Source organism: Papio anubis, chromosome 5, assembly GCF_008728515.1.
Source record: "Papio anubis isolate 15944 chromosome 5, Panubis1.0, whole genome shotgun sequence".
Lineage (NCBI taxonomy): Eukaryota > Metazoa > Chordata > Mammalia > Primates > Cercopithecidae > Papio > Papio anubis.
The window spans coordinates 127,616,468-127,638,211 of NC_044980.1; the positions used below are offsets into that span (position 1 = coordinate 127,616,468).

Here is a 21,744-nt window from a genome sequence, read left to right on the forward strand (position 1 = left end):
AACAATAAATACTATATAGAAGATGTAGTTTGTGGTACATACATGGTATTTTAATTTTTTTCTGTTTGGCCTGCTCATATCAAGCAGCATTATTAGAATACGTCAATACTGCTTTCATTATTTGCACTCTGCGGCTAAAGGGTCTGGAAAGAGGATGCTGCTATTGTAGATGCTAATGCAAGTGTTAAATTTAAGGAGTAACTTTACCTTTTTTTTTTGTTTTTTTTGGTCACCCAAGCTGGAGTGCAATGGTGCAATCTCAGCTCAATTCAACCTCCGCCTCCCAGATTCAAGCAATTCTCGTGTCTCTGCCTCCTGAGTAGCTGGGATTACAGGCGTGTGCCACCACGCCTGGCTGATTTTTTTTTTTTTTTTTTTTTGTATTTTTAGTAGAGACAGGGTTTCATCATGTTGGTCAGACTGGTCTGGAACTCCTGACCTCGAGTGATCTGCCTGCCTCAGCCTCCCAAAGTGCTGGGATTACAGGTGTGAGCCACTGCACCCGGCCTAGAGTAACTTAACCTTAAGAACAGGTGACTGGGTGCGGTGGCTCACGCCTGTAATCCCAGCAACTTGGGAGACTGAGGTGGGCAGATCAAGAGGTCAGGAGATTGAGACCATCCTGGCTGACGTGGTGAAACCCTGTCTCTACTAAAATAGAAAACATTAGCCTGGCGTGGTGGTGTGCACCTGTAGTCCCAGCTACTCGGGAGGCTGAGGCAGAGGAATTGCTTGAACCCTGGAGGCAGAGGTTGCAGTGAGTCGAGATCACACCACCCCACTACAGCCTGGCGACAGAGGGAGACTCCGTCTCAAAAAGAAAAAAAAAAAAAAATGAACAGGTAAGTGTTAGGCCTTAGCAGCATCCTATTTATTCATTCATTCATTCGTATATTTTTTGAGTCCAGGTCTTGCTCTCTTGTTCAGGCTTGAGTACAGTGTCATGATCATGGCTCACTGTAGCCCCAAACTCCTGGGCTCAAGTCGTCCTCCCACCTTAGCTTCCCAAAATGCTGGGATTTCACGCATGAACTACCATGCCTGGTTTATTATATTTTGGAATCAGTGTCTTGCTCTATCATTCAGTCTGGAGTACAGTGATGTGATTACGGCTCACTGCAGCCTCAACCTCATGGGCTCAAACAATCTTCCCACCTCAGCATCCTAAGTAGTTGGGACCACAGGCATGTGCCACCATGCCTGGCTTTTATTTATTTATTTACTTATTTATTTTGTATTGGCAGGGTCTACCTATGTTGTTGCCTAGGGTGACCTCCAACTCCTGGGCTCAAGCAGTCCTTCTGTTTCGGCCTCCCAAAGTGCTGGGATTATAGGCATAAGCAATTGCACCCGTCTGGGAAGCTCATCTGAGCCTTGGTATCCAGAGTTTTTATTGGAGTTCATCATGTAGATATGATTAATTAGCCATATGGCTGATTTCAGTTTCCAGTCCCTCAGGAGGTGGAGCTGATACCATGTGACCCAGCTTTTTCACACTAAATCACATTGTTAGACTATCTTACATGACCCAGGGCCCCAGGCAAACAAAAACACTATGAAACATGACATCCCAAGGGTTTAGAGGTTACTTCCAAGAAGCCAGCAGTAAAGGCCACACTGTTCTTTGGCAAGGTTAAATCCTTTACACCTGCCCCTCTACATGGTAGAAGGGCCCATTTCCTCGATTTTTTTGGATTATGCTATTTCTTCAGTTCTCTCTTAGCTTTTCATCAGAGGTAAAAGTAACCTTTGTAGTTTCCAGTTACTACAGCTAGATCATGGTGCAGTAACAAAAATCTCAGTGATGTTTTATTTCTCTGGGCTAGGAGTAGTGGCTCACGCCTGTCATCCCAGCACTTTGGGAGGCTGAAGCAGGCAGATCACCTGAGGTCAGGAGTTCGAGATCAGGCTAGTCAACATGGTGAAACCCCCTCTCTACTAAAAATACAAAAAGCCAAGCGTGTTGGCTCATGCCTGTAGTCTCAGCTACTTGGGAGGCTGAGATACGAGAATCATTTGAACCCAGGAGTTGGAGGTTGCAGTGAGCCAACATCTCACCACTGCACTCCAGCCTGGGTGACAGAATGAGACTCTGTCTCAAAAAAAAAAAAAAAAAAGTTTATTTCTCATCTATACTAAACTATCCTCATGTGTTGTAAGAGGGGAAGCTTTACTTCACATCTTTCTAACCCCAGGATCCAGGATCCAGACTGATGGCAACTCTAACATCACAGTCCTAATGGCAGAGAAGAATCTTAGATAGTCTCACATTTGTCACTTTCATTGACTAGTGCAAGTCACATGGCCATTCCTGACTTTGGGGGAGGGGATGGCTGGAGAAGTACAGAGGAGCCACATAGTGGAGATTCGTTATAATATTTATAATATATCCAAAAAAGAGCTTCCAGAGGCCTGAACTAAATGAGCTCCTTGTAGAGGCAAGTGGGATCATATGACTAACTTTGTGCAACATGAGTCTAAAAAACTAGGACAGTGGATAGACATTAGTAGGAGGCTGACTGCTTTAATATGAGGTAAAATTTTAGAAGTTTAAAGAATTTTAGAATTTTATACGGAGCTGCCTAGAGTGGTAGCAAATTCGTATATAAAAAAATGAGTTGGTCACTATTTCTCTCATAGTGACTATTGTGAAGACAGTTCAGATTTTCGTGAAGCACTATTTTGCATGGTTATAACATTTGTCTGCTCCATTGAATCTAAAATAAGTTGGCTGCGCACAGTGGCTCATGCCTGTAATTCCAGCACTTTGGGAGGTTGAGGTGGGAGGATCACCTTAGGTCAGGAGTTCAAGACCAGCCTGGCCAACATGGTGAAACCCTGTCCCTACTAAAAATAGAAAAATTAGCCGGGCATGGTAGCACATGCCTGTAGTCCCAGCTACTTGGGAGGTTGAGGCAGGAGAATTGCTTGAACCCAGGAGGTGGAGGTTGCAGTGAGCCGAGATTTGGCCACAATGCAGTGACCCAGCCTGGGTAACAGAGCGAGACTCTGTCTGAAGAAAAAAAAAAAAAAAAAACTAAAGTCAACATATAGCATAAATGAGTAGATGTGTCAGAGGGTGAGTAAACCTGGAATGTCTCCTCTTCCTTGATCAAATACCCACTAGCTAGTGGTTCACCAAATGGCTGGTGCTATTTTACTAAGGTCATCAGCTGATATAAGTGTGCAGTTTCATCTTGGTGGCTAGATCTCCCTCTAAAGAGAGCTGGCTGGAAGATTTCTTGCTGATATTTCCTGGCTCATGGTGCTTCTGTGAAATATCTCCAGACTAACATGGCATTTAAAGCCCACTTCCAACGCTTCCTGGATTATTTAGTGGGTAAAGGTGGTTCCACCATTATAAATGTGCTTGCTGTTGTCTTCCTTGTAGCCACCACAGCTTCTACTCCACCAATTCATGTCTGGCACTTTCAAATCCAAACTTGAAACTCAAATCCTTTGCAAGTCTTCTTCAGTTATTCCCTTCAGTTGCAATGATTAATATTTGTCCCCATAATTTTTTTTTTTTTTAATTTGAGACAGAGTCTCACTGTTGCCCAGACTGGAGTGCAGTGGCCAATCTTGGCTCACCGCAACCTCCACCTCTGGGGTGCAAGTGATTCTGGTGCCTCAGCCTCCTGAGTAGCTAGGATTACAGGTGTGCACCATCACACCCAGCTGATTTTTCTATTTTAGTAGATACGAGGTTTCGCCATGTTGGCCAGGCTGGTCTGGAACTTCTGGCCTCAAGTAATCTGCCTACCTCAGCCTCCCAAAGTCCTGGGTTAGAAGGCATGACCCACCGTGCCTGACCCTATTCCCATGAATTCTTATTCGGGATTTTATTGGAATGTTTATATTTGGTTATTTTCAAGAACAATATAACTTGTATGAGCTTAAAATATTTTATGGAAAATGATAAATATTTGAAAATAGAATAGTATGATGAACATCTAAATAGGGGTGAATATTTTCTTTTTTCTTTTTATCTTTTGAGACAGGGTTTCGCTTGGTCATCCAGGCTAGAGTGCAGTGGCGTGATCTTCGTTCACTGTAATCCCTGCCTTCCAGGCTCAAGCGATCCTCCCGCCTCAGTCTACCAAGTAGCTGAGGTGAGTTATTTTTGAGACAGAGTCTCATTCTGTCACCCAGACTGGAGTGCAGTGGTGCGATCTCAACTGACTGCAACCTCCACCTCCCAGGTTCAAGTGATTCTCCTGTCTTAGCCTCCTAAGTAGGTGGGATTACAGACATGCACCACCACGCCTGGCTAATGTTTTGTATTTTTAGTAGAGACAGGGTTTCACCATGTTGGCCAGGCTGGTCCTGAACTCCTGACTTCAGGTGATCCACCTGCCTTGGCTTCCCAAAGTGCTGGGATTATAGGCATGAGTGGCTGTGCCAGGCCACTCATGAGTATTTAAATAGCCCTATTAGCTTATTTAATTTCACAGCTCTACAAGGAAGACAGTGTCTTAATTTCATACATGTGGAAACTTTTGAAGGAGCAGTGACTTGCCCAAAATGCCATGGGAGGCAAGTGGCAGAAAGGCATTCAAACTCAGGGCTGTCTGACTTCCTTTGTTATTCTGGCTACCCCTCTACTGGGCCTGCAAATTATTTGACCTTGTTAGAATGAAAGTTTCTTTTTCTTAAGTGTTTTTATGTACAAATGCCATTTCAGACAAGAGTTTAGAGTTGCAGATTTGCAATAGTGATTCTATGGTATGGGAGTGCTGTTACACATTCTCAAATTCTACCTCAAGAGCAAAAAAACCTTGCTTAGAAAAAAAACTTGTTTTTAGATAGGCTACTTAATATGCCTTAAAATCTGTGTACATATTTTAACTTTTTTATATTGGTATTTTCCTTTTACATATAAATAACACTGGCATGGTTAATCCTGTTTTGTTTTTTTTTTTGTTTTTTTTTTTTTTGGAGACGGAGTCTCGCTCTGTCGCCCAGGCTGGAGTGCAGTGGCCGGATCTCAGCTCACTGCAAGCTCCGCCTCCCGGGTTTACGCCATTCTCCTGCCTCAGCGTCCTGAGTAGCTGGGACTACAGGCGCCCGCCACCTCGCCCGGCTAGTTTTTTTTGTATTTTTTAGTAGAGACGGGGTTTCGCCGTATTAGCCGGGATGGTCTCGATCTCCTGACCTCGTGATCCGCCCGTCTCGGCCTCCCAAAGTGCTGGGATTACAGGCTTGAGCCACCGCGCCCGGCCTAATCCTGTTTTTTAGTATTTCATTTTTTTTGAGACAGGGTCTCACTCTGTTGCCCAAGCTGGAGTGCAGTGTCACAATCACAGCTTAAGGAAGCCTCAGTCTTCTTCCTCCTATCTCAGTCCTTTCTCCTATCTCAGCCTCCCTAGCAGCTGGCCCTACAAGTACTCATCACCACACCCAGCTAATTGTTTAATTTTTTGTAGAGACAGAATCTATATTGTCCAGGCTGGTCTCAAACTCCTGGCCTCCCGCTTTGGCCTCCCAAAGTCCTGGGATTACAGGTGTGAGTCACTCTAGTTGGAATGATGTTTGGAATCATGTTATGAATCCCTGTCTGCCAAAAAAATCCTACCTTCCCAACCAGGGAATTCCACCTGAGCTTTGTGTCCAGAGTTTTGTTGTTGTTGTTGTTGTTGTTGTTGTTGTTATTGTTTGTTTGTTTTTTTGAGATGGAGTCTCGTTCTGTCCCAGGCTGGAGTGCAGTGGCATGATCTCGGCTCACAGCAACCTCCACCTCCCGGGTTCAAGTGATCCTCCTGCCTCAGCCTTCCGAGTAGCTGGGACTACAGGTGCGCGCCACCATGCCCGACTAATTTTCATATTTTTAGTAGAGATGGGGTTTCGCCATGTTGGCCAGGCTGGTTTTGAACTCCTGACCTCGTGATCTGGCCGCCTCGGCCTTCCAAAGTGCTGGGATTACAGGCGTGAGCCTCCGCACCCAGGCCGTCCAGAGTTTTTATTGGTGTAGGTTTAATCAATTGTTCACATGGCTTATCTGTCTCCAGTCCCTTACTAGGTTGAATGAATGGGCTTGCTTGTTTCGTGTGTTGTGTCCTGGCTTGTGTTTGTCCAGAAAAGTTGTTGCTCCTCCTTTCTTTCCTACTGGCAAGGCAGTACCTGGCCCAGGGCTGTGCTTACGGTAGAACTCAGTACTATGAATTGTCCATCTTCAAATTGCCTTCATTACATGGGGGAAAAGAGCAAGCATCCTCCTCTAGCCTCTTCCCATTGCTTAATAAAGTGTCTCCCTTTCAGTAGCTGCCCTAATTCTGGATCCTCTCAATTCTGACATCTGGAAATTCACAGGAGGAAGGAGGAAGAAAATGAATCCCTTCGAAGTGGGTTTGTGTGAGGTGACTGATATGTCAGATATCTCACAAGAAAAACATAATAGCGGTAGTTTGTTGTTCCATCCTTTCCTGTGGTTATGGAATAATGAATATGACAATTCCGTGGGGCGTAGTGGCTCACGCCTGTAATCCGCGTGGATCATCAGGATGGCCCATAAAATAAGGCTTTTCATTATCACATGATCCTGGGCATGAAGAGTCCCAACCCCCCTGATTTTCATTTATTAGGTCCTGTATCTAAGAAATGGGGTCAGCAGGAGTTCCAGCATCTCAGAATTATGGTGAAAACCAATACAAGTAAGGAAGTTACTAATTCCCCATTTGGTAGGTCTCTCAACCTCAGCCACTGGGGACGGTCGACGCCGAACCACCAACAGCCCAGGCCTAAGGCCACGACGCGCAAGCGCAGCCTGCCAGCCTGGCTCCCTCCCAAAGCTTGCGTGCAGGTCGGCGGCGGGAGATCGGGTCTCGCGATGAGAGTGTGCGTGTGCGTGCGCGGCCCTCGCGAGGTCGCGCACACCGCCTCTAACACTACAGGGTGGTAGCGGCTTCTTCGTACTGCGTCCGGGGCAGGACTGTGCGCGGCGGCCGCGGCGGGTGCTGGGAGCCAGCGTCTGCCTCGCCGCCGCCCTCGCTGCCTGCCCCTCCGCCTTGGCCCGTTCTCCGCACCGTGCAGAGGCGGCGGGCTGGGGAGGGAGCGGCGCCAGTGCGAGGTTCCCAGCCGCTGGGAAGCCCCTAGACGCGCGGAGGGGCCGGTCTACGAGCGGCTGAGGTAGGTGGGCGCGCGCGGACTGGTCAGCCGGCCGAGAGTGGAGTCGGGCGGCGGCGAGAACTGGCGCCTAGCTGGCCGGGGAGAAGAGGCCTCCTGCCAAGGGGCCCTAGCGTAGCCAGGAGTGAGAGGAGGGGTCCCGGACGTAGCCTGCTCTTCCCCGGTGTGGAGCCATTACTGGGGGACATTCCTCCTGCGGCGGGGGGAGGGGGTACCCGTTCTTTTCTTTGAGAGGTCGGAATCCGCAGTCCGCTCTCCGCCTTTAAATGAAAGTGTGCCGGCTCCAGATCGGCGTCGCGATGGAGTGCCCGTGGACTTCTACGCTTGCGGAACTCCCGAGTGGACGGACAGCGGCTTATGAATTTTGCTTTTTAGAGGGTACGCAACCCTTTCTCTAGGGTGGCGTGCATCTTCTGCAAACTTGTTATTGCCAGTACGTTAATAGTCGCTTTCAGCACACAACAGGTAATACATTCTAAACGCCTCGTGTCAAAATAAGGGGAGTCCTTATTTGTGCACTGTGGGGCCCAGTTAAGGATAGGAAGAAGACAAAGGAGGCCGTTATTTATGTGCAGTCCTATTATCAAAACTTCCCGTAGTGGGGCAGGGTGCGTGGCTATTGGCCTCTGCTGAATGGACTTTGTGAGTAATTGAGTTGAGTTGCAAATCTTCATTTAGAATTATGAAACGTATATGATTATACGGACCTGAAATAAATCTCTGAGAGTTACGTGATCTGTGATCTTTGGAGAACAGAACTTGGGTTTCTTGACGCTTTCTCCATGTTTAGAAAGCTTCAGGGATGCTTTGTGAAGTTACTAAAAATAGTTACAGTTCTTTATGTTGGCAGTAGTGACTGCCACATTCAAGAGAAGAGAAAGGAATTGTTCTATAAAGAAGAGCTCATTTTAGGGCTTAAACTTTAGGAGTTAAACACAATAAAACAACTTCAACGATGGCAAGTTTTAGCTTATGCTTTGAGTATTCGAATTTAGTCACAGTCCAGATATATAGAAGCTCTTAGTTGACTCTTGTACATTCAGTGAAGTATTTTTTTTTTTTTTTTTTTTTTTTTTTTGAGACGGAGTCTCGCTCTGTCGCCCAGGCTGGAGTGCAGTGACTGGATCTCAGCTCACTGCAAGCTCCGCCTACCGGGTTCATGCCATTCTCCTGCCTCAGCCTCCCGAGTAGCTTGTATTTTTTAGTAGAGACGGGGCTTCACCGTGTTAGCCAGGATGGTCTCGATCTCCTGACTTCGTGATCCGCCCGTCTCGGCCTCCCAAAGTGCTGGGATTACAGGCTTGAGCCACCGCTCCTGGCTCAGTGAACTATCTATTGGTTGTTTTGTTTGTTTTGTTTTTTGAAACGGAGTTTCACTCTGTCCCCCAGGCTGGAGTACAGTGGCGCGATCTCGGCTCACTGCAGCCTCTGCCTCCCGGGTTCAAGCAATTCTCCTGCCTCAGCCTCCCTAGTAGCTGGGATTACAGATGTGCGCCACCACGCCCAGGTAGTTTTTGTATGTTTGGTAGAGATGGTGTTTCACCATGTTGACCAGGCTGGTCTCGAACTCCTAACCTCGTGATCCGCCCGCCTCGACCTCCCAAAGTGTTGGGATTACAGGCGTGAGCCACTGCTCCCGGCCTCAGTAACTATTTAAAAAGATGATCTTAGGCCGGGCGCGGTGGCTCAAGCCTGTAATCCCAGCACTTTGGGAGGCCGAGACGGGCGGATCACGAGGTCAGGAGATCGAGACCATCCTGGCTAACACCGTGAAACCCCGTCTCTACTAAAAATACAAAAAAAAAAAAAAAAAAGATGATCTTTAATCTTTGATAGTCTACACAGCCTGTTCTATAACTCTTGGCTTCTATTCAGTCCACACCGTCTAGAAATATAGTATTCATTCTTTTTTTTTTTTTTTTTTTTTTCTGAGATGGAATCTGTTTCCTAGGCTGGAGTGCAGTGGCACAAAGTCAGCTCACTGCAACCTCCGCCTTTGGGTTCAAGCGATTCTCCTGCCTCAGCCGCCTGAGTAGCTGGAGCCACCGTGCCTGACTAATTTTTTGGATTTTTAGTAGAGATAGGGTTTCGCTGTGTTATCCAGGCCAGGCTAGTCTGGAACTCCCGACCTCAACTGAGCTGCCCACCTTGGCTTCCAAAAGTTCTGGGATTACAGGCCTGAGCCACTGCGCTGGACCATTCTGACTCTTAAGAAATGTGGCTTGGGACCGGGTGCGGTGGCTCTCGCCTATAATCCCAGCACTTTGGGAGGCTGAGGCAGGTGGATCACGAGGTCAGGAGATCGAGACCATCTGGGTAACACGGTGAAACCCCATCTCTACTAAAATACAAAAAATTAGCCGGGCGTGGTGGCTGGTGCCTGTAGTCCCAGCTACTCAGGAGGCTGAGGGAGGAGAATGGCGAGAACCCGGGAGGCATACCTTGCAATGAGCCAAGGTCATGCCACTGCTCTCCAGCCTGGGCGACAGAGCGAGACTCCGTCTCAAAAAAGAAATGTCGCTTGCATATGTTCAATCAGAGTCTTTTGGCCTGACACGGTGGCTCACGCCTGTAATCCCAGCACTTTGGGAGGCCAAGGCAGGTGAATCACCTGAGCTCGGGAGTTCGAGACCAGCCTGGCCAACATTGTGAAACCTTGTTTATTCTAAAAAAAAAAAAAAAAACACAGAAATTAATGTGGCATGATGGTACGTACCTGTAATCCCAGATACTCTGGAGGCTGAGGCAGGAGAATTGCTTGAACCCAGGAGGTGGAGGTTGTTGCAGTGAGCCAAGATCATGCCATTGCACTCCAGCCTGGACAAGAGCAAAACTCCGTCTCAAAAAAAAAAAAAAAAAAAAAAAACCACCAGGAGTGGTGCCTCATGCCTGTAATCCCAACACTTTGAGAGGCGGAGGCAGGCAGATCACCTGAGGTCAGGAGTTCGAGAGCAGCCTGGCCAACATGGTGAAACCCCTGTCTCTACTAAAAATAAAAAAATTAGCTGGGCGTGGTGGCATGTGCCTGTAATCCCAGCTACTCAGGAAGCTGAGGCAGGAGAATCAGCTGAACCTGGGAGACAGAGGTTGCGGTGAGCCAAGATTACACCATTGCACTCCAGCCTGGGCAACAAGAGGGAAACTCCGTCTCAGGAAAAAAAAAAGAAAAAAAAGAGTGTTTTAACAATAGCCCTGAAATGGGAGGAGGAAGGCATTATGGAGTTCAGGGTTAAGCTCACATTATGCAAATACTTTTTATATAAACACAAGTATCCTGCATGTAAACATATAGTGATGGTTATGCACACAAGCATTTAATAGTGCTGATTCCCAACTTAATAAAGTTGAAGTCTGAAAATAGGAAAGGATTGGTTTTAGTTCTGTTTGTGTTTTTAAAGTTAATTATTTACATGAGTAATTCTCATATTAAATTCCTTGTCCGGCTTGTTTATGAATTATTAAGTAGAATACTGTTCTGATTTCTTGGCAGTAGCAGGGAAGGAATATACAGAACATACAGAAGCCCTACACTTCAGAAATGTTAGGTCAGGGTCTTTTTTTTTTTTTTTTTAAGGCAGTCTCACTCTGTCACCCAGCCTGGAATGCAGTGGTGTGATCTCGGCTCACTGCAACCTCTGCCTCCTGGGTTCAAGCAATTCTGCTGCTTCAGCCTCCCGAGTAGCTGGGATTACAAGTGCATGCCTCCATGCCCAGCTAAGTTTTGCATTTTTGGTAGTGACGGGGTTTCTCCCTGTTGGTCACGCTGGTCTCAAACTCCTGACCTCAAGTGATCCACCCGCCTCAGCCTCCCAAAGTGCTGGGAGTACAGGTGTGAGCTACCACACCTGGCCAAGTTAGTGTCTCATTATCTTTCCATTGGAATAAATAGCTTTACTCTTATCGATTTGTGCTTAGAATAGTGTTTTGCATGGAGTTGGCCCTCAATAAACATGAGTTATGTCAGAACTAAATTTACATAATACAAAGTAAAGGCATACATGCTGGAGAATATTAAAGGAATGGAGAAATGGAGATGCGTGTTTTTTGTTTTTTGTTTTCTTTGAGATGGAGTTTGCTCTTGTTGCCCAGGCTGGAGTGCAATGTCATGATTTCAGCTCACTGCAACCTCTGCCTCCCAGGTTCAAGCGATTCTCCTGCCTCAGTGTCCCGAGTAGCTGGGATTACAGGCATGTACCACCATGCCAGGCTACATTTTTTTTATTTTTAGTAGAGACGGGATTTCTCCATGTTGGTCAGGCTGATCTCGAACTCCCAACCTCAGTTGATTCACTCACCTTGGCCTCCCAAAGTTCTGGGATTACAGGCATGAACCACTACACCTGGCCAAGATACTTGCTTTTTAAAAATTGCATGTCTTTCTTTTTTTTTTTTTGGGCTGGAGTTTCGCTCTTGTCTCCCAGGCTGAAGTGCAATGGTGCAGTCTTGGCTCATTGCAACCTCCACCTCCTGGGTTTGAGCGATTCTCCTGCCTCAGCCTCCTGAGTAGCTGGGATTACAGGTGTGCACCACTACGCCAGGCAAATTTTTTTTGTATTTTTAGTAGAGACAGGGTTTTACCATTTTGGCCAAGCTAGTCTCGAACTCCTGACCTCAGGTGATCTGCCTGCCTCAGCCTCCCAAAGTTCTGGGATTAGAGGCATGAGCCTCCATGCCCAGCCGCACGTCTAATTTTTTTTTTTTTTTTGAGACGGAGTCTCGCACTGTCGCCCAGGCTGGAGTGCAGTGGCCAGATCTCAGCTCACTGCAAGCTCCGCCTCCCGGGTTCATGCCATTCTCCGGCCTCAGCCTCCCGAGTAGCTGGGACTACAGGTGCTGCCACCTCGCCCGGCTATTTTTTGTATTTCTTAGTAGAGACAGGGTTTCACCGTGTTAGCCAGGATGGTCTCGATCTCCTGACCTCGTGATCCGCCCATCTCGGCCTCCCAAAGTGCTGGGATTACAGGCTTGAGCCACCGCGCCCGGCCACGTCTAATTTTTTAATGGTGTGTTTTTTCCGGTGTGGATTGATATCTGAGTCAAGGATAGTGGCATTTTGCCTCTAAAGCCTAACATAATGTAAGCTGAGACTGTATATCCTGAGTGCTGATAGATTATGAATATTCATATATATACATATTTTATACATACATAAATATCTATCTATCTATCTATATATATATGTATTTGATACCCTCCTGGTAAGTCACATAACTTTTTTTTTTTCCCCAAAAAATTTTCCCAAAAATTTTTGTAAATTTTTGTATTTTTAGTAGAGACAGGGTTTTACCGTTTTGGCCAGGCTGGTCTCGAACTCCTGACCTTAGGTGATCTGCCCGCCTTGGCCTCTCACAGTCCTGGGATTGTAGGCGTGAGCCATCGTGGCTGTCCTGGTTGTCTTTACTAACTCTGGCATTTGCTTTTCTTCCATTTGGAAACCAAATATCTTTGACTTTGCAGTCAGAAAGAATTTGTGGATATTTGGTGAGGAAGATGCTAAAAAGGTGAATAAAAACTTAAGTGAGAATATTTTAAGTTGAGTCTGTGTTTTCATTTTAGTATAATCGAGCGATTTCATGGTGAAGGGTGGATTCCCCCCCCCCCCCCCCCAACCTCCCCACCCAGGGAACGTTTGGCAATGTCTGGAGAAATTTTTGGTTGTCACATATTTAGGGGAAGGGAGAGAGGTGTTGCTACTGACATCTAGTGGGTAAAGGCCAGGAATGCTGCTAAGCATTGTACAATGCAGTGGACAAACCACACAAAATTATCTGACCCAAATAACAGTGCTGCTATTGAAAAACCTTGGTATGCTACACGGTAAATTGTTGGTTCTGAAGTTGAATTATCAAAAGTCATATTTGGCTTAACCATTTCCTAATGTGTGACCCTGGCAGAATGCTTAAAGTCTGTAAAATAGAGCTAATATTGTATGTTCCTTATAGGCTTGTACTGAGGATTAAATCAGATAATGTGCAAAGAACCAAGCTTATTATCTGGCACATAACAAAATGCTAAAAAATTGCTAACTTTCAGCCAATACTATATTTGGAACTCATCTTGAGAGTCTTTTTTCCCATCTGAAATTAGAATTTGAGCTAGAGAAATGATAATTAATAATCTAGTTCTTTTTGTTTTTGTTTTTTGAGACAGAGTCTTGCTCTGTCACCCAGGCTGGAGTACAGTGGCACGATCTCGGCTCACTGCAGCCTCTGCCTCTGGGTTCAACCAGTTCTCCTGCTTCAGCCTCCTGAGTAGCTGGGACTGCAGGCACGTGCCAACACGCCCAGCTAATTTTTTGTATTTTTAGTAGAGACTGTGTTTCACTGTGTTAGCCAGGATGGTCTTGATCTCCTGACTTTGTGATCCACCTGCCTCAGCCTCCCAAAGTGCTGGGATCACAGGCGTGAGCTACCGTGCCCGGCCAATAATCTAGTTCTTGTATCTGTGGGGAGTGAGTGAAAAAAGTATTCCACTTAATATTTGTGTTTAGCCCAGTCTTGTTTTATGTTCTCAAGTCTAAAAAGCTTTTGCCATAAACAAGTGGCTTCTCACTGTAGATGTTTTTCCATCAAATTGAGACTTCAAGCCAGCTTGCCAATTGCTCTGTATCTGTTGATTTTCAGCAAATGTTTCATAATTTAACAATTTGATTCTGTGACTTCATGCTCATTTCCTTTTGCCTTTACAAACTAAAGTAAGTTTACAGTGGTTTTGGCTAACCTTATTACCTGTTTGTAGCCTCTGGGAGTAACTGTTTTCTTTTTTTTTTTTTTTTTTTTTTTGAGACGGAGTCTTGCTCTGTAGCCCGGGCTGGAGTGCAGTGGCCGGATCTCAGCTCACTGCAAGCTCCGCCTCCCGGGTTCACGCCATTCTCCTGCCTCAGCCTCCCGAGTAGCTGGGACTACAGGCGCCCGCCACCTCGCCCGGCTAGTTTTTTGTATTTTTTAGTAGAGATGGGGTTTCACGGTGTTCGCCAGGATGGTCTCGATCTCCTGACCTCGTGATCCGCCCATCTCGGCCTCCCAAAGTGCTGGGATTACAGGCTTGAGCCACCGCGCCCGGCCGGAGTAACTGTTTTCATAACTGAAGTTTTGGTGCACTTTCACATGTATGAAGGGTGCACACAAATATCTCCTAACAACTTGGGGCTAGACCTTAATATATATTAGTGACTTTTTCTAAATCCAAATTGGAACCCATATCTTTATCTCTCTTTCCTCATCACAACATAATACTGTAGTCTCTGTAAAACTCTCATTTCCGGCCAGGCGCGGTGGCTCATGCCTGTAATCCCCAGCACTTTGGGAGGCCAAGGCAGGCCGATCACCGGAAATTGGGAGTTCAAGACCAGCCTGACCAACATGGAGAAACCTCGTCTCTATTAAATATACAGGCTGGGCACAGTGGCTCCCGCCTGTAATCCCAGCACTCTGGGAGGCCAACGCAGGCAGATCACGAGGTCAGGAGATCGAGACCATCCTGGCTAACGTGGTGAAACCCTATCTCTACTAAAAATACAAACTATTAGACGGGCGTGGTGGCGGGCACCTGTAGTCCCAGCTACTTGGGAGACTGAGGCAGGAGAATGGCGTGAACCCGGGAGGTGGAGCTTGCAGTGAGCTGAGATCACGCCACTGCACTCCAGCCTGGGTGACAGAGCGAGACTCTGTCTCAAAAGAAAAAATAAATAAAAAATAAAATGAAAATACAAAATAAAAATACAAAATTAGCCAGGCGTGGTGGCGCACACCTGTAATCCCAGCTACTCGGGAGGCTGAGGCAGGAGAATCGCTTGAACCCAGGAGGCAGAGGTTGTGGTGAGCCAAGATCATGCCATTGCACTCCAGCCTGGGCAACAAAGTGCGAAACTCCATCTTAAAAAAAAAAACAAAAAACCTGCCATTTCCTCTGTCTAAATGATATGGCTATTTAGAGCTGGTTTGTTGTGGTAGTGGTTTTAATAAGTCCTTTATATATATATAAAAAAAAAATCACAGGGATATCCTTACAGACAAAATAGAGACTTTTTTTTTTTTTTTTTTTCCTATTTCAAGAGCAGGAATCTTGCTGTGTTGCCCAGGCTGGATTCAAACTCCTGGGCTCAAGTGATCCTCCCACCTCAGCCTCCCTAATAGTTGATGCCACCATGCCTGGCTGGACTGTTCTTTAATAAGTCACAGGGCTTGTGTAAGGGAAGATGATCGACACTATATTTATGATCAAGGGAGAAAGCAACGTTGTACATTGAACTTTTTGTCTTGATAAATATACCTTAAATAGGAGGTATTGGCTGGGCGCCGTGGCTCACGCCTGTAATCCCAACACTGTGGAAGGCTGAGGCAGGCAGATCACGAGGTCAGGAGTTCGAGACCAGCCTGACCAATATGGTGAAACCCCGTCTCTACTAAAAGTACAAAAATTAGCCAAACGTGGTGGCAGGCGCCTGTAGTCCCAGTTACTCAGGAGGCCGAGGCAGGAGAATCGCCTGAACCCAGGAGGCGGAGGTTGCAGTGAGCTGAGATTGTGCCACTGGACTCCAGCCTGGGCGATGGAGTGAGACTCCATCTCAAAAAAAAATTTTTTTTAAAAAGGAGGTATTGTATTATGGTTGTCATCCGTATTTTTGTAGTATAAGTCGTAAGGATTTGTATAATGTTCACTCATTTTAGCTAATGGAAATCTTTTTTTACCTTTTGTATTGGTACTGCCTTCTATTGGGCTGGAGGATATTTGAAGAGAGTCAGTACCTTGGGCCAAGAGATTGTATTCTTTACACTTGATCTTAGCCAAAAGGCCAAGAAGCAGTAGAGATTGTGTTCATTGCTTGGCACATTCTGTCTTTTGTGAAGTGTAACATATACTCAGGGTTCTGTATAAATAATAAATTAAAATAACAATGGAGTGTCCATCTTGTGGAAACTGTTGTCAGGCCAGTAGTATACATGTGAGAAATACAATAAAAGGCCAACAGGAGGCATTCCAAGAACATCAGGCAAACTGAAATAAAGAATTGTGTTAATAAGAATTCTTGGCTTTACTGTTATTCTTTTGAGGTTTAGTAATCTAGAAGAGAAAAGCCCACAGAATAGAACATTTGTTTTTGACTTACACACTTTTCCAGTTCCTAACGGGAGAACATTATAGCTATGAAATCAGTATTATAATAGAGTTATCTTGTATGATGTTTGTTCCATGATTAAATTGAGAAGAACAAGTATCCTTGAATCTGCTGATGTGTGTTTGTTTATAGGTGGTCTGGAGTCCTGCCTGTCAGCCTAATTTTAGGTAGCCTGCATAATTGTTGGGAGACAGACTGTTTTCTCACTGAATGCTGCATACAGATATGTATTTGTGTATGTGTATTTATATATATTTGTCTTTTATTTTTGGTAGAAAATGATGCATCCTGTTGCCAGCAGTAATCCAGCTTTCTGTGGGCCTGGCAAGCCTTCCTGCCTCAATGAAGATGCCATGAGAGCTGCTGATCAGTTTGACATATATTCCTCCCAGCAAAGCAAATACAGCCACACAGTCAACCACAAACCAATGGTTTGTCAGAGGCAAGACCCATTAAATGAAACACACTTGCAGACTACAAGTGGCAGAAGCATAGAAATAAAAGACGAACTAAAGAAAAAGAAGAATCTCAACCGATCTGGTAAGCGTGGCCGGCCTTCGGGAACCACCAAATCAGCAGGATACCGAACCAGCACAGGCAGACCCCTGGGAACCACCAAAGCAGCTGGATTTAAGACAAGTCCAGGCAGACCTTTGGGGACAACTAAAGCTGCGGGATACAAAGTCAGCCCAGGGAGACCTCCAGGTAGCATTAAAGCTCTATCCCGTCTTGCCGATCTTGGTTATGGCTGTGGCACTGCTGCTTTTCCTTACCCTATGATGCATGGCAGAGCAGTTCACGGGGTAGAGGAAACTAGCAGTGAAGTCAAACCACCCAATGAGTGAATGAGGCAGGAAAAGAGGGCCAGGTTTAGAAGGAAGATTGTGAATAATCCCAAAGCTTCTTGGTTTTATTTTGATATACATAATTTTATGGCCTGGGCTTTCCAAATTTGTTTTCCTGTTTGGTTTTTTTCCTGCTTTTGCTCAAAAACTGCCATATGCTGACAGATGCACTCAGGGCATGAGCAGTGGCATTGTATTTGTACATAGGTTCAAGTGTAACACCTAACTAAATCATTTTTGCTTTTCCTTTAGCGTTATGGTCATGTCTCATGTTTCATTACTATTTTGGGGCTGTTCTAAATAGATGCTTTATGTGATAAACAACTGAAACCATTATACCTATTAGTTTGTGAAGTAAGCCTACAATATAATAAATATACTAATGTATTTTTAACTGGTGGAGCAAAAAAGCAAACTAATGAATCAGGATTACTTGAGGTAATGGCTGTGTGAGTTTTTGTAACATTTATTTTCACAAGACGGGACACAGATATTTGTATGCTTTGGCATTTACATCCACTTCAAATGTTAAAAAACTTATTTTTAATGTTCTAGGTTTAAGCAGCTTGTAATTTATTGATCTACATGGCATTAATTGATTTAACCATTATTCCTGAAATAATTCTTTAGTGTTTGCCTTTGAGCAGTGATAGGTTGTGTATTTTTTAATTGCCTAAGAGCATATATACCAAACACTACAAGCAATTCATATTTACAGAAAATTTAAACTTTTATAAAAACTGCACATTACATTTTTGGTGAAATATAGTGCATTCTGAGGATAGCATATTTCATATAATAGAAAAAGAAACATTCTCTAGGTTTGCATGTAGCTATAGTCACTATATTTTGCCTTTCATATAGAAAGTTTTAAAGTGTCATGTTTAAAAACATTTATTGGCCGGACGTGGTGGTTCACACCCAGCACTCTGGGAGGCTGAGGCGGGCGGATCACTTGAGGTCAGCAGTTCAAGACCAGCCTGGCCAACATGGTGAAATCCCATCTCTACTAAAAATGCAAAAATTAGCCAGATGTGGTGGCGGATGCCTGTAATCCAAGCTACTCGGGAGGCTGAGGCAGGAAAATCCTCAAACCCAGGAGGCAGAGGTTGCAGTGAGCCGAGATTGCGCCACTGCCCTCCAGCCTGGGTGACAGAGACTCCGTCTCAAATAAATAAATAAATAAATAAATAAAACCATTTTTTAATGTTGCTCATTTATTTGGAACATTTTTAGTTTTTCTCAGAAATTATCCCATTGCATTAGCACTTACTGTGTTTTCAGGTTTATATCTACCAAAGGACATAAATTGAATGGTAGACTGTAAAACTGGTATAAACAGAATGCAGTTTCCTGACCATCAGAACCCAAATATTAAGAAACATATAGGAATCCATCTATGCATGAAACATGTAAAAAATATGTTGGTTAGTTTAATTAAAAATCTTATTGTGGCTCCAGTGAGACCATTTCATCCAAAAGATTTTTTCCCCCAGTGATGTTTGCTTTAGAAGCAAGATAGAAAGGAAGAAAAAGCATTAGGTAGATATGTATAGTAGGGACAGAGGGAAATCTTTCTTTTTTCCTTTCTGATAGTAGTATTTCTTGTTACACATTTTATTTATTTTGCGTTTGTTCTAAATAAAATATTATAAACTTCAGACTTGAAAAAATTCCACTGAACTTTAAAGTTACAATGTTCATATTTGGGATTTTAAATGCCTTTGAGATTAAAATGTAGAATTGCAGGACCCAAAAACTTTTAAAATAATTAAAATTTTAAAAGGGCACATGTTGTGTTTTTTGGGCTTGCTCTCAGTTAATGCAAACTCTGATTGCAAATGGATGTCATGTTTCGTACCTTTTTTATCAGGAAAAAAGCAGCAAGCCTTCAGGTGTTCCAGTGATGCCTGACACAATGAGCTGGACTTTATGCTGCTCTTTACAGTAAGAGGTGTTGCATTGTATGTGGGGACTATGTGCACTGGCATCTAAGACAGTGACCTCAACAATATTAGCTTTGCACAAACCATAGAGAACGATGTTGGATGGCTACGTAATCAGTTATAACATTCTGGCAGCTAAATTGCTACAAGAGCTTCTTCTCGCAGAAGCTTAAAATACAAGATTTTTAATAATTTACTCAGAACAGTATAACTTCTGACACACACAAATGCTTGCCTCTTCATTCATATGTTCGTTACCTACCCTCCACATGTGTCTGTCATTTAGCTGTTTCTCAAGATGATGTTCAGCAGTTGGCTGCTTAGAATCTTTTTCAAGCCAGTTTCTAAGACAGTTGTTTAATGTTCTACCATAGAATAATGCACACCATTGTCAAAGATTTGATTGTTGTGTTTTATGTAAGTCCATTTGACAATTTATTTCCCTTTCAGTTTATTTTCCTTCCTTATTTTGTTATACATGCCCTTCCCTTTCTCCCCTGCCTTTCCTACATTCATTCCTCTTCCTCTACCCTTCAGCACATCTACTTACTGGTGCTGTGCTGTGTGTCAGAAGATAAAACAGGTGTATTATTGTATAATGAATTTTGTATACATGTTTATGAAATGGTGAGATCAACTAAAGGAGGCATGTTCATAACAGTGTTTATTATCAGGAGCTATGTCCCAGGAAAAAAAAAAACACAACAGGGAGGGGCAAATGGCTACAGTTGTAAATGGATAACATCATTTAGAAAGCTGAATTTACTGTTCATCTGAGCGGTTACCTGGAGTATTATATCTATGCACTGGTGAGCATCTCCTGATTCCACTTACCTTTCTCCCTGTGAACAGTTTACTGGTGCCGTGCTGAAGAGAAAAACATCTAAGTGATAACATGAATGAAGTCTTAAAAATTTAAAATATTTTTACTGCTATATAAACTAAAGACTACATTGTGCATCTTTTCTAACACTGTCTCTTGTTACGATAAACACTGAAATAGCATGTTAAACAGTTGCCTATACTTTAATATAATCAGTTGGGGAAAACTGGCCTTTTCTCCCCCACTGTATGATTGTTTCTTGAACAGTAAATTGCTAATTTTATACTGTGTGACTCTGCTCTTCACAAAATACGTTTCATTATTCTATATTTAAATGTTGGTCAGAAAATGATCTGCAATTCAAGTAAGTTTGCATTACTTTTTTCTTTAAAAAGTACTTTAACATGCCTTATTTATTATATTAGCAAATAAGGAGCTAATAACAGATGAAATTTTCATTTTTTTTGACAAATGTAACCTTGCATAACTAATATTTAGGATGATTTTGATACTATCTTTTAGAGTTTTGCACTGGATATTAAAAAAATATATTGGCACAATATACTGGAAGAAAATGAGTAGTATCTGGTTTAATTTTTAATATTTAGGGACATTTAAAAAAATCAGTGTTTTAATTAGACTAAAAATTCTTTATATTTTTTATTTGCTTTTTAAAAGAAACATCTGTCAAAGTAATATTGATTCCAAACTGATGTTTGTGTGAATTTACATGTCTATTTTCATGAACTAAGAATAGAGTTTCTTTGAGTTAAGGAGAAAAAAATATATATTTGGGTCCATTTATTAGGTTAAAGTTGACCCTTTCAGTGTAAAAATAACCACAGTGTGTGAGCTAAAGAAAAAAAGTAAATTTCTCCTTTATATTCTAAGAAGCTTTAAAAGAACAATTCAGGGGATATTGATAACTGCTACTCTGTCAGTCATTGTCTCTATATGCAGTAAAATTTTATGGTCCCTTTATAGTAATATAAAGAATTCAAACAGTTTTTCAAAACATTTTTTTCCTTGGACATAAAAAATTTTGATGCTATTCTATTTTTGTTTTTATTATAGCTTAACTGTATGCTGTTAAACTCTAGGATGTATCTGAATCTTTCCTCCCCCCCCCCCAAATATATAAATCTGTGCTCTCACATATAATGTATTTAATTTTTGGAAAATTTAATGCTATAGTAAATCAAGTGTGTGATTTAAAGTAATCAGATCACTTTGATTCTTTAAGTTTTCAGAATTTCTTTTTTCCACAGGTAATTTTGGAGAAAATAATTACCAGTTAACTGATAATAAGCACGCTGTCCTCTGCTGTAAAAAGTCTGAATAGATACTGTGTATGTTTTTATGTCCATGAACTTGAGCTACTCGTGTGCAATTATGTGTATGGGAATGGAGTAGTGTTCATGATTTGTATCTACATCATCATATGGATGTATATTTATTAATAAAGTCATTACTTTAAAACCAACTGTGTTTACTACTTTGTTTTTTAGTATGGTACTTTTCAAGTACTTAAGTGGTAAATGGTAAACCTTTTTCATGACTGTAGATTTTGTGTTTTTCTTAGAATTTTGCTTTTTTTTTTTCTTTTTTAAAAGACAGGGTCTCACTCTGTCACCCAGGCTGGAGTTCAGTGGTGTGATCATAGCTCACAGCAGCCTTAACCTTCTGGGCCCAAGCAGTCCTCCTGCCTTCCCACCTCAGCTTCCCTAGTAGTTGGGATTACAGGTACATGCCACCATGCCCAGCCTGATTTTTTAATTTTTGTAGAGATGGGGTCACCTATGTTGCCCAGGCTGGTCTCAAACTCCTGGTGTCTGGCCAGGCGCAGTGGCTCCCCCTTGTAATCGCAGCACTTTGGGAGGCCAAGGCGGG

At 43.4% G+C, this 21,744-nt stretch overlaps 1 protein-coding gene across 4 annotated transcripts; it reads left to right on the forward strand.

Moving 5' to 3' along the window:
* The first annotated feature begins 6,856 nt into the window (after nt 1–6,856).
* On the forward strand, nt 6,857–21,337 carry C5H5orf24 (chromosome 5 C5orf24 homolog). 4 transcript variants are annotated; one of them, XM_003900112.5, is made up of 3 exons: nt 6,857–7,125; nt 16,516–16,945; nt 18,959–21,337. In XM_003900112.5, the coding sequence occupies exons 2-3, from the start codon at nt 16,519–16,521 to the stop codon at nt 18,997–18,999; spliced, it is 468 nt and encodes a 155-aa protein (XP_003900161.1). In that variant the 5' UTR covers nt 6,857–7,125; nt 16,516–16,518; the 3' UTR covers nt 19,000–21,337. The 4 variants fall into 4 exon arrangements, with proteins under 4 accessions (XP_003900161.1, XP_009207371.1, XP_021795393.1 ...); XM_009209107.4 differs by having other exon boundaries at nt 6,859–7,125; nt 16,516–21,337; XM_021939701.2 differs by lacking the exon at nt 6,857–7,125 and adding an exon at nt 7,145–7,500 and having other exon boundaries at nt 16,516–21,337.
* Nucleotides 21,338–21,744: the final 407 nt, after the last annotated feature.

Excerpts from the sequence above, each read along its gene's own strand:
- C5H5orf24 (XM_009209107.4), top strand. The coding sequence starts at position 16,519 with ATGATGCATCCTGTTGCCAGCAGTAATCCAGCTTTCTGTGGGCCTGGC.